This window comes from Lutra lutra, chromosome 15 (assembly GCF_902655055.1).
Source record: "Lutra lutra chromosome 15, mLutLut1.2, whole genome shotgun sequence".
NCBI lineage: Eukaryota > Metazoa > Chordata > Mammalia > Carnivora > Mustelidae > Lutra > Lutra lutra.
Genome location: NC_062292.1, coordinates 21757819 through 21771388, shown reverse-complemented (window position 1 = coordinate 21771388; position 13570 = coordinate 21757819). Strand labels below are relative to the sequence as shown.

The following is a 13570-nucleotide window of genomic DNA, read 5'->3' as shown; positions in this document are numbered from 1 at the left end:
TCTGTCTGATACTTAATGGATACAAATAAATATTTATTGGTGAACAAATTGAAAATTTGGTCAACCACAAAATTCAATCTTAACATACATTGCAAAACTGTCACAAATACAGCAAAAATGTTATAGAAAATATTTTTAAAGCTTATTCTCAAGATGATAAAAGAATTATTTGAATGGTGGATTCAGGTTATAAAGCAATCAACTAATACAGAAAAGTTAATTCTTTTCTGGAGAAGTTTCAAAACTGAAGATTTTCAGATAGATAGTCCAGAAGTTACCATGTGCTACCCCTTTAATATAAAGCAATCATGCTATCTAGAATTTTATTTTGCAAACCCCAGGAAAGTTGGTTAATAAACTGACATGTTTGTCAAACAACATATAGATTCGTTTAACATTTATATTTAATTTTATAAATGTTGAGGGTGAAAACTGACCTTTCTTCTTCCAAACAAGATTTGGGGGTGGAATACCACTTGATTCACACAATAAACTAATGAGATTCCCTTCAATGACTGTAAGTTGAGCATGTTCATCAGAACCATAAATATTTGGTGGTACTGAAAAAGGAAAAAATACTATATTACATTAACTTTACATAAGATTTCCTTAACATTTTACATTAAAAAAAAAAGGCTCCCATTCAAATGACATAAGGGAATAATTAGCCCTTGAGGTTGACATATCAATACTACATTAAAAGTCAACTGTAAGACACAGAATAAATACCTATTAGCAAACTTCCTGTTTTTACAGACAGAAACTTAACAAAATATTCAGAAGCTAATGTATTGTAGATAATTACACTTTTTGCATAAAAAAGCTAAAGCGCCTACCAAATTTACACTTAACTGTCATTTCTGCTCAGCCAGTTTTGATGTCTCAGCAGCTGAACAGAACTGGAAAACATCAGGCTTACAACATGATGGTAAAGGACAGACATAGGGGTTTGACCTAAGAAATGGATATGTTACCTATTCTAGAATGCACAGCCTGCCTCCCCACTGTTCTCTAGTTTCTCTTTGGAACATTTAAGTGAACACTGACTACCCATGCTTCTCTCAAGGAGGCCAAGTCTGCCTTTGCTGGCTGATGTCTCCTCTCCAGTTGCTTCTCCGGCGGCCATATTATCAGGGGCAGATGCTTGCTCTTCCAAGCTCCCTCCTAATTTTTCTCTTTTTCAACCTTTACTTGACAAAACCCAGTTCAATGTCTTGGCCATACTAGAAGTTATACAAATATTTTTCCCATTTGAAAGAAATGAGAAAGAAAGGGAAGGAGCAATGGAGGGAGAATAGAGGTGAGAAGAGGCAGGAACAGATGTTAATGATACATAACTAATATACAGTAAATAAATTACCACCTAGTAAACTTTACTATTTAAAGGTAAATTATTCCTTTTATAGGGTGAATAATAGCACTTCTCATAATCTTCCTTAAGAATTTTAGAATGATAATGATTTATAATTAACAAATCATTTTCTACATAAACACATGCTTTTAAAGACTTAAAACATATGTTCTCTCCATTGGAATAAAATTATTTCCTCTACCCATTTTTATTTTAAAAATATGGTTTTGAATAAACTTAGAAATCAAAGAGAAATTTCAGCTCATTATCTCAATAGTTAAAAAGTTTAAATAATACAATCAAAATTAAGAGGGCAATATGTTATAAATGAATTTAAAGAAGTAAATAAAATAAAGGTGGATATGCTGGAAATGGGAGTACTTTTTAACAATTAGCAGACAGTTGTAGCTAGGTAAAAGTTGTGATAATTCCTAAGCATTATCTTAATTGGTAACAAATGGTAGAATATCAAGTGAGGATGACTTTTCTCACTGGTCAGCACAGTAATCCCACCTCCCACCAAGTGCAGGTGTTCCCACTCACACACAGAATCCATAGGCATGGTTTGGCCTTTTGACTTATTTCAATTGATCAAACCACCAACAGTTCATGGAGAAAGCCCAATCATTAGTCAATTATCATATGGCTTCACTTACTTGTGGAGCATAAGGAACAACATGGAGGACATTGAGAGATGGAGAGGAGAAGTGAGTTGGGGGAAATAGGAAGGGGAGACAAACCATGAGGGACTGTAGACTCTGAGAAACAAAATGAGGATTTTGGAAGAGAGAGGGGGTAGGGGGTTGGGTGAGCCTGCTGGTGGATATTATGGAGGACACGTATTGCATGGAGCACTGGGTGCAGTGCATAAACAATGAATTTTGGAACACTGAAAAAAATAAAATAAATATAAAATTAAATTTAAAAAAGAACATCCTGGTTGTAAGAGCCAAAGAGTGTAAGCTCAGGCAGGACAGTAGAACTGTTTTACCTGAAAATTACAATGACTAAAACATACAGGTTCTGGAAGTCTATTTATAATTGATCTTAAATTAATTACATATAATCACACTTACCCCAAATGTTGACATTATAGTTTTTCTCAGTTTTTCCAGCAACATTTGTTGCCTCACAAGTGTAACGACCAGTGTCTTGAACTTGAGCCTCTTCAATCTAAAAACAAAACCATGCTTGTGAAATTTCAGTTTCAATTTCATAATTGGAGTTTTTCTATTCATGTTATTTGTGACTTCTTATTTTTCATGAGTATTCTAAAGATTTTCAAACATATAGAAAGGAGAGAGAATAGTAAAATGTATGGCTATATGCCCATCACCCACATTCAACATTTAAATCAAGATTCAACAATTTTCATCTATATCATACTTTGTTTTAATCTAATTAATATTAGCGGTTGAAGGCTTAGAAAGGCCTTTTAAATATAATGACATAAAATTTAGATTAAATGGCAATAAAAATCAAATTAATTTCTGAATGAGTTACTTAGGGCTTTAAAATAGATAACCTTTATATATTTAGGATATTGTTCAGTAAAATAACACCTTTATTATTGGTTTATTACATGTCTTCTCCCTATATGGTTTATAAACTTCTTTTTTAAAGAAAACTTTTATTTCAATTCTAGTTAGTTAACCTACAATGCAATATTGGTTTTAGGAGTAAAATTCAGTGATTCATCACCTACATACAACACCCAGTGCTCATCATAACAAGTGTCCTCCTTACCTCCATTACCCATCTAGCCCATTCCCACCCACTTCCTTCCAACAACCCTCAGTTTATTATCTATCGTTAAGGAGTTTCTCATGGTTTGTTTCTCTCTCATTTCCCCCCTCTCATATGTTCATCTGGTTTGTTTCTTAAATTGTACATATGGATGAAATAATATATTTGTCTTTCTCTGACTGACTTATTTCACTTAGCATAATACATTCTATCTCCATCCACATTGCTACAAATGGCCAGATTTCATTCTTTTTGATGGCTGAGTAATATTTCATTGTGTAGATTACCAGATCTTCCTTACCCATTCATCAGTCGATGGACATTTGGGCTCTTTCCATAGTCTAGCTATTGCTGATAGTGCTGCTATAAACAGTGGGGTGCATGTACTTTTTCAAATCCACATTTTTGTATCCTTTGGGTAAATACCCAGTAGTGCAATTACTGGATCATAGGGTAGCTCTATTTTTAACTTTCTGAGGAACCTCCATACTGTTTTCCAGAGTGGCTGCACCAGTTTGCATTCCCATCAGTAGTGTAAGAGGGTTCCCCTTTCTCCACATCCTTGTCAATACATTTTGTTTCCTGCGTTGTTAGTTTTAGCCATTCTCACAGGTGTGAGGCAATACCTCACTGCAGTTTTGATTGACATTTCCCTGATGATGAGTGATACTGAGCATCTTTTCATGTGTCTGTTAGCCATCTGGATGTCTTCTTTGGAAGAAGAATATCTATTCATGTCTTCTGCCTATATCTTAACTGGATTATTTGCTTTTGGGTGTTGAGTTTGTTTGTTTTAAAAGATCTTTTTTTATTTATTTGTCGGAAAGAGAGAACACAAGCAGGGCGAGCGCCAGGTAGAAGGAGAAGTAGGCTCCCCACTGAGCACAGAGCCCAATGTGGGAGTGGGATCATGACCCGAGCTGAAGGCAGACGCTTAACTGACTGAGCCAACCAGGCATTCCTGAGTTACATCAGTTCCTTATATATTTTAGATACGAAGCCTTTATCAGATATGTCATTTGCAAATATTTTCTCCCATTCCATAGGTTACCTTTTAATTTTGTTGATGCTTTCCTTCAATGTGCAGAAGCTTTTTATCTTGATGAAATCCCAGTAGTTCATTTTTGTTTTTGTTTCCTCTGCCTCCAGTGACTTATCTAGTAAGAAGTTGCTATGGAGGCAGCTGGGGGTCTGACCCTTGGTTTTGGCGCATGTAATGATCTCAGGGTCATGAGATTGAGCCCCACATTCGATTTTGTGCTCAGTAGGATCATAGGGTAGCTCTATTTTTAATTCTCTGAGGAAGCTCCATACTGTTTTCCAGAGTGGCAATCCTCTCCCTCTCTGTCTTCCTCGGCTGCTCCCTCTCTTGGGATCCTCTCCCTCTCTGTCTTCCTCAGCTGCTCCCCCCCACCTCAAATAAATATTAATCTTAAAAAAAAAAAAAAAAAGAAGAAGTTGCTGTGGCTGAGGTCAAACAGGTTCCTCCCTGTGTTCTCCTCAAGGATTTTGATGGTTTCTTGTCTCACATTTAGGTCTTTTATCCATTTCGAATTTACTTTTGTGTATAATGTAAGTGGTCCAGTTTCATTCTTCTGCATGTTGCTGTCCAGTTCCCCAACACCATTTGTTGAAAAGACTTTTTTCCATTGGATATTCTGTCCTGTTTTGTCGAAGATTAGTTGATCGTATAGTTCTGGATCCATTTCTGGGTTTTCTATTCTGTTCCATTGATCTATGTGTCTATTTTTGTGCCAGTACCATACAGTCTTGATGACTACAGATTCATAATATAGCTTGAAGTTCAGAACTGTGATGCCTCCAGCTTTGCTTTGCTTTTTCAGGACTGCTTTGGCTATTTGGGGTCTTTTGTGGTTCCATCCAAATTTTAGGATTGTTTATCCAAGCTCTGTGAAAAAAGCTGATGATATTTTGATAGGGATTGCATGAGATGTGTAGATACCTTTGTGTAGCAGAGATGTTTTAACAATGTTTGTTCTTCTAATCCATGAGCGTGGAATGTTTTCCATTTTCTTTGTGTCCTCTTCAATTTCCTTCCTAAGTGTTTTATACTTCTCAGAGTACAGATCTTTTACCTCTTTGGTTAGGTTTATCCTTAGGTATCTTATGATTTTGGGTGCAACTGCAAATGTGACTGATTCCTTGATTTCTTTTTGTGCTGTTTCATTATTGATGTATAGAAATGCAACAGACATCTGCACACTGATTTTATATCTTACAACTTTGTTGAATTCATGCATTAGTTCTAGCTATTTTTGGTGGAGTCTTCTGGGTTTTCTACACAAAGTATCATGTCATCTATGAATAGTGAAATTTTGACTTCTTCCTTCCCCATTTGGATGCCTTTTATTTCTTTTTGTTGTTTGATTGCTGAGACTAGACATACAGTACTATGTTAAGTAGTAATAGCAAGAGTGGACATCCTTGTCTTGCTCCTGACCAGAGGGAAATGTTCTGTTTTTCCCTACTGAGGATGATATTAGCTGCAGGTCTTTTGTATATGGCCTCTATGATTTTGAGGTATGTTTCATTTATCTCTACTTTGTTGAGGGTTTTTTAATCAAGAAAGGATGCTGTATTTTGTCAAATGCTTTCTTTGCATTTATTGACAGGATCTTATCCTTTCTTTTATTAATCTGGTGTACCACATTGATTGATTTGTGAATATTGAACCACCCCTGAAGCCCAAAAATAAATCCCACTTGGTCATGGTGAATGACACTTTTAATCTACTGTTGAATTTGATTTGCTAGTATTTTATCAAGAATTTTTGCATCTATATTCACCAGGGATATTGGCCTGTAATTCTCCTTCTTTAAAAAATAGAAATTCAAATACTTAACACATAATGTATTATTTGTTTCAGGGGTACAGGTCTGTGATTCACCCCCCTTCCCTCCAGCAACCCTCAATTTATTTCCTATGCTTAAGAGTGTCTTATGGTTTGTCTCCTTCTCTGGTTTTGTCTTGTTTCATTTCTTCCTCTCTTCCCCTATGATCCTCCTCATTTTTTAAATTCCTCACATCAGTGAGAGCATATGATAACTGTCTTTCTCTGACTGACTTATTTTGCTTAGCATAATACCTTTTAGTTCCATCCGTGTCATTGTAAATAGCAATATTTCTTTTTTTGATGGATGTTTAATATTCCATTGTGTGTGTGTGTGTGTGTGTGTGTGTGTATACCACATTTATCCATTTATCTGTTGATGGACATCTGGGCTCCATATATATATATATATACATAATATATATAGAGTATAATTCTTATATATATATGTTTTATATATATGTATAATTGTTATATATATCTATATTATAGATATATATCTATATATGATATATCTGTTATAGATATATATCATATATAATATATACCTTATATATAATATGTATCTATATAATATATATTATACATCATTGTAATATATTATATACAAATATGCAATTGTACAATTGTTATATATAACAATTGTACAATAACAATAACAATTGTACAATTGTATATTTGTATATATTACAATGATGTATAATTATAATTATACAGTTATAATATATAATTACAAATTAATATAATTTGTAATTATGCAGTTATATTTATAAATAACATAATTCATATCACATATGTGATATATGTATTATAAATTATAACTGCATTACATCACAGATGTGATATATATATCACATATATGTGAATATATATATATATATATATGAATGGAGTGTTATACACACACACACACTTATATATATATGAATGGAATGTTATTCAGCCATAAACAAGGATGAAATCTGGCCATTTGCAATAACATGGATGTAGCTAGAGCGTATAACATTAAACTATGTAAGTCCTTCAGAGAAAGACAAATACCAAATGAGTTCATTTATATGTGAAATTTAAGAATCAAAACAAATGAATAAAGGGGAAAAAAGAGAAAGAGAAACAATATAAGAAACAGGCTCTTAACCACAGAGAGCAAACTGACGGTTACCAGAGGAGAGGTGGGTGGAGAGATGGTGAAACAGGTGAAGGGGATTAAGGAAGACACTTGTGATGAGCACTGGGTGTTGTATGTAAGTAATGAGTCTCTATTATCACAATACTGTACACCTGAAACTAATATAACACTAATGTTAACTATACTGGAATTAAATAAAAACTTCATTTAAAAAAAATACATTGCTTGCCTAGTGTGTTCCAGGCAAAATGAAACAGTAAGAATCTACTACTTTACCTGGTTGAAGATCTGCATGAATCATTTTGGGAAAGGCACAGGTAAGACAGTTTTAACTGACTCATTTTGTCTGAGTTCTGTGCAAGTTTTTATTTCCATGCCGTCCTCCCTGCACACCCCTCAGTGGGACCTGCACACTTCAGGGTAACTGGTCAGCCTCTATGGTAGAGAGTCAATAGACCAGGATTTTTTCACCCTTACTTTTCTTCTGGCTGCCCAAACCTATTGAGATCTGTGCTCTAAAGAAATCAACTTCCATACTCTGAAATTTGCGAAGACATTTCTAATCACACAGAGCTGTCCCCTCCCAGTGCTGGGATTTGTGTTCATACAATTGTCTCCCTCTGTCATTTGGTCCGAGCCGGGGTTTGAGAATACTACCCATTGATTTCTAGAGCTCTGGGTCTGCCTCTGAGCATGGCCAGTGTTTTTTGCTTTTCTCCCCCTAGACGGCTCAACGGACTTATCCTACTTTCCTCCATCAGTTATTCCAGCCTTTCCTTATTTACCCAGCCTCCACCGTTACAGGTCATAATTCCTAAAGTCTCTACTTGGTTGCCTCTAACACACTCCATACTCCCTCCCATTCTCTCCCACACTTCTGCTCTCCTTATATAAGCTTCTCAGCTTCCTATGTGCTGATACCATTATCCATTTCCCAAGACTCCCTTTGTTTGACACTAATAACCTTCCTTTACCAAAAGGCTATGTGGCATAGGGGTTAGTAGCATGAGTTTTAAAGCTATACTCCCTGTATTCATATCCCATTTCTGACACTTAGTAACTGCGGGATGATCACCTAGCCATTCTTCCAGTTTCTCAATAGGGTTATTATGAGGAATTTATAAACACACCAACGGCTTATTGACTTCCTGAACACTAATTCCTTTGTATTTTTAATTTTTTAAAGATTATTCATTTATTTTTTTGAGCGGAAAGGAAGAGAGAGCGAGCAAGCAAGAGCACAAGAGCAGGGGGAGGGAGAAGCAGACTTGCTGCTGAACAGGGAACCCGACTCAGGGCTTGATCCCAGGACCCTGAGATCATGACCTGAGCCGAAGGCAGAGGCTTAACCTACTGAGCCACCCAGGTGTCCCCTGAATCCCAATTCCTTAAACTGGTAATGTTAGTTCTTCTTTCACTCAAATCAACCTTGTCAATATTATTTCCAAATATTCACTTTATTAAATTCTCTGTTTCAGCCACACTAGCTTACTTGCTTTCTATTATCATGCCTTTTTTTCTCATCTACACATAAAAAGCCAAGTAGCCTTTCAAGATTTCCAGGCAACTGCAGTCTCTCACCTTTCACTATCCTCCTAGAAAGTGTTACCTGTACCATCTGAATAGTAACTAACTCACACTTATAGTAATTACTGCATTTTCAACGGAACTGTTAATTTTCATATATTTATGCAAAATTGGAGGAAACTGAGGGTAGGAAATGTGTCTATTTTTCACACTGTATTCAGAGCACCTAGAATGAGTGTTTATTTGCTGAGTGGCTGAATGACTAAAAATGAAGTAATCATTAGAATAGTTCTATAATATTTTCCCAGAAGCATTTTGGATGGTTTCTGGCTACAAATATGGATAGATAAATAACTAAATCTTACTAAGCATAAAATTTTAAATACTATAAACCTCATTAATAAAAGAGTACCTAGAATTTTACAAGATGAAATTAGTAGAACATGTGTAGACAGGCAAGTTTAAAATCAAAGCCATGAGCTTAGGAATAATATAAGAAGAAGTAAATGAATCTCTAGCCTTACCTTTAACACACTTCCATTTTCAGAGATACTGAGGCCTGGTTTCTTCAGCAAGGGGCGGCCATCCTTCAACCAAGTCAAAGTAGGTGGGGGGATAGCATCACTCTGACACAGTAGCTCCACAGCTTGGCTAATGAGGACAGAGATGTTCTGTTCTTCTCCCATAATATTCGGAGGAACTAAGTGAAAAAAGTGTTTTCCCTCAGGATAAGACAGGCCAGCTCACTGCTTATCTTTAAGTTATTTACCAAATAATTTATTAGTTCTTTTAAGATGTAGGATCACAATAATCCTAACATGCCCTCTTTGCATCATTTGGTTCAGAATGAAATATTAAGAAATCACTGATTAATATGTTCCCATTGAACAGAAATGCCTTTCACTTTAAGAAGTTTTAGAACTGGACGTTCTCACTAAGTGCCTAGTTCAGAAACTTTTTGAATAAGGTGTTACTGCTTAATATTTCTAGTAATAAATTACTCGTGAAGCATTTTGGAAATAACAATAATTAAAAGCATATATACTTTTGATTATTTAAAAATTTTTTTTGCCAAAGAAAATAAATTTTATCAACATGGAGGCAAAATTAAAAAAAAATAGAGTTGAAAGAGACCACCTGGTCCCACCTCACGGTATGTAAAACATGAAGTAGGTGACAGACAATAACTTATTTGAAAAAATGTGACTAATTTGTGGCAAAGCTAGGAGTCTTCTGATGTGCAGTTTAGAGCTCTTTTTGGTTTTCCATGATGCCTTGTCAGCTTTCTATGGAATAAAGACCATGTGGGATAACTGACACAATAAAGAACAAAATGAAAGCAGTGGCCAGCTGTATAACATACAACTACATAAAAAGAGGAAATGAGGTTGAAATTTTAATGAGATTAAAATTAGAATCCCCTGGCTATCAAGCTTGTCAGATGCTGAAATGTGTTCTTGGAAAAGTCTAAGGAATCTCCTTCCTTGGGTGTACTAAAATATAGAGTAAACAATCATTTGTCTCAGATGGTTTAGGTACAGTCCTGCCAAGAATGAGAGGGTAGGCTCCGTAACTTCTCAAGGACTCTTTCAGGACTGTATTTATAATAATTCAAAAAACACAAACTAACGATGAAATCAGGCCTGTTATAAAAGGGCCACTCTGAAAAAAACAGAGAGGAATTTCCTTGGCCATTTCTCACTAAATCCCATAACTAGTCAGGATTGTAGGCAATGTACCATATTCATAGTGTTTTTTTCTCTTGATAAGAAAGGTTAAGCTGCACTGAAATGAATCCTAAGGGACTTTCCAAATGCCCTGATAGAAACAAGATTTTTGTGGTAAGGATCGTTATTTTGGTTTCTGAGCCACTGTTTCAGGCTGGATCCTGTAGCATGTGGGAAAAGGACAATGAATGCAACAGGCTTTGACGACTAACACTGCCGTTCTGTAACCAGGAGGTTTCTCTATGGAGGGAAAGGCATATATATTAAAGGCCACTTTCTTGTACTGTTTCCGGATGCAGCACCTGTGCTGAATCCACAGGAACTGATGCCATGATATAGAGAAATGTCATGCACCGTCGCTGCAATAGACTAATGGAGCATTTGGGCAGAGATTTCTAATGTCCCTTCTGCTCCGTTTAACGGCACACACAGACTTCTGGCTCTCGATAGGCTTAGAGTAATCTATGGGGGAACAGAAAACAGTGGGATTGTTTTTAATATGTGACACATTAGATAAAAGATATATAACCAACCTGTCTGAGATTAAAACTGCTAAAATATTAGCAAAATCAGCACCATTAGTACTGTTTTCTAAGATATTATGATAGATATTATGTTTTCTAAGATATTATAAAAAATTAAGATACATTCACCAATCTTAGCACAGAAAGCCCTAAATAAAATAGCCTAACATTTAACAGCTTGCACATAATTTCAAGTAAAGTCTGGTCTCAGGGGACAAAAAGTACCATAACTGCATAAAAATATGTTTATCTTAGAGTATTTATAGAATTTACAAAAGAGCATGAATTCTTTGTGACTACTTGTAGAAGTAAAAGTCAGAAATAATTCAAGAAAGCAGAATGCTAATTTATTTCCAAATATTTTTCCTCCAATTATTTTTCTTTATGGCTAAATGAGTTGAAATCAAGTTCAAAAAGAAACCAGACTTTTTTTTTTTTCAAATTGCGAGGAAAAAATGCAAAAACAATAGAGTATTTGTTTCTAAAGGAACATAAATTAAAGCAAATCTAATTATAGCTGAGGGTATATATTACTGAAATGCATCTATGTTTTCTGTCCTTTCATTTCCAACTTTTTGTTTAGTCTGAGAAGAGAAAAGCCTCTACCCTTTAGATCTCCGCTTCCTTAGATGTTATCCTTATTGAGCTTTGTGGTTATATTGCTTAGGAAGGGGCGGGGGGTATCATGTCTGATTCTCATTCTATGCCTTATACTTGTTAAATTCAATTATCAACATCAGCACTGCCGCAGGGTTACACTCAAGTTCCTGGAACACATGTGGTCTCTAAGACAGTTTTCTGAGCTTAGATTCAAAGTAAAGGTACAGGAAACTCTATCATTTAAAAACCTAATTCTCTCGTTTTAGCACCTCAGAATATGGTAAAACATACCCTGAATTTATACAGGGGGGAAATATTTTAATGAAGTACTCTTACAATTGTAGGGAAAGCTATTTTAACCACTGTCTACTCTTCTTATCACCCCCATACTCTACAATGTCAATCTGAAGGGAATTGGCCCCTGGAAATGAATACTCACTAGGCTCCAATGAGACTCCAGATTGTCAAGGTTACTACTACAAACGTAGGAATATAATATATGCAAATAACACTAAGAGGGGAGCAGAGATTGGAAACTAATTTCAGATTATGAGTCAGAAATTGTATAGTTCTTTAATTGCTTGCTGGGCATCTATATTTCAAATGCTAAGCATAGGTAAATGTTGGCTAACCATCTGACTGTTATAACAGGAAAGATCCCAGTTTTCAGACCAAAAGAGTGGTACAGAAATGCCTTGGCAGGGTGCCTGGGTGGCTCAGTGGGTTAAGCCTCTGCCTTTGACTCAGGTCAGCTCAGGTCATGATCTCAGGGTTCTGGGATCAAGCCCAGTATTAGGCTCTCTGCTCAGCAGGGAGCCTGCTTCCCCTCCCCCTCTGCCTGCCTCTCTCTCTCTCTCTCTCTCTCTCTCTCTGTCAAATAAATAAATAAAATCTTTAGAAATGCCTTGGCAAATGATAAAAAATAGTGATGTGCGTTTTTATGACTCCTGGAAAAGATATCAATGCTCTTTCGTCTCTCTGTGATATACTTTTGACACTAACCCATGTAGAAACAGAAGGAGCCAATTCCAGATTTTCAGTTCTGACTAAAACCCAGCAAATACCCCTCTGCTTGCTAATTATTGAAGGAGCTTTTGTATCACAGACTTAGATTGACTGATGAATCATTCTCTAAGGATAATTCACATTGTCAGCTTTCCAATTCTCCATAAGACATAAAAATGACCCAATTAGATTTAAGCGAAGGAACAGACTACGTGGGATTGGGCATTTTAGTCCCATCTGTTATCTCTGACACAGCACTAGCAAAGCTGAAGGCTGGATGAGGACCCATGTCAATTGCAGAAGCAATACAAAAGAGGGAACATAGAGAGCCCTTTAGTAGTTTACTGATGTCAGCTGGGATTTTCAAGATCCATTAGACATGTAAGTTAGCCATGTTGTAACAGGATTTTTTTAAATTAAAAAAACTATAACTTTAAGTTACTTGTGATTGTTACATTTACTTTTGGCAAACTTAGAGGAGTCAACCCCCTACATGGTCTGGAGGTTAAAAAAAATCTATATATATATATAGATATAGATATAGATATATATACACACACACATACATATATATGTATATATATGTGTGTATATACACACATACAGAATAGGAGTGAACTACTTGGAAGTGAGGCAGGACTAGGACTGTACACGTGAAACTAACATAACACTGTATGTTAATTATACTGGAATTGACATAGAAAAAGCCCAGATACTCTTGGTGGGGCCACGAAGAAACAATTCCATTACTCCATGACCAAGGAATATAATGCAAATAAGACACTGAAAAAAGCCTAAAACAGCTCTAAATGCAAAGGTAAACTAAAATGTGGAATGAAAAACACATCCTATGAATGGAGGCCAATTAGAACTGAACTTTGTTCAGGAGGACTTCTGCTATGATAGAATTAGACATTGCCTTTTGTACCTTATAGCTGTATCATAGGTAGGAAAAAACTCAAATTTTCTCTAAATTCATGCCTAACTTTTGCTTCTCAAATAGCCTTTAATTCATAGACATAGGATTGACTAAAAAATATACTGACTATAAATATAAAAGTAATAAAATCAAGGCTTTGAGTAGAATAGCTCAAGAGAGCTACTTAAACA

At 35.6% G+C, this 13570-nt stretch overlaps 1 protein-coding gene across 3 annotated transcripts in view; it reads right to left on the bottom strand.

The window, feature by feature from the left end:
• The window catches only part of HMCN1 (hemicentin 1), a 477402-nt gene that overhangs the window by 145250 nt on the left and 318582 nt on the right, over window positions 1-13570 (bottom strand). For all 3 annotated transcript variants that reach the window (XR_007123082.1, XM_047705087.1, XM_047705088.1), the window contains exons 41-43: window positions 9129-9304; window positions 2428-2524; window positions 438-560 (exon numbers count right to left, since the gene is read on the bottom strand). Coding sequence is in view for 2 of the 3 variants with exons in the window: in XM_047705087.1 (XP_047561043.1) it covers window positions 438-560; window positions 2428-2524; window positions 9129-9304 (396 nt within the window). In the remaining variant the exon portion in view is untranslated. The remainder of the gene's footprint in view (window positions 1-437; window positions 561-2427; window positions 2525-9128; window positions 9305-13570) is intronic.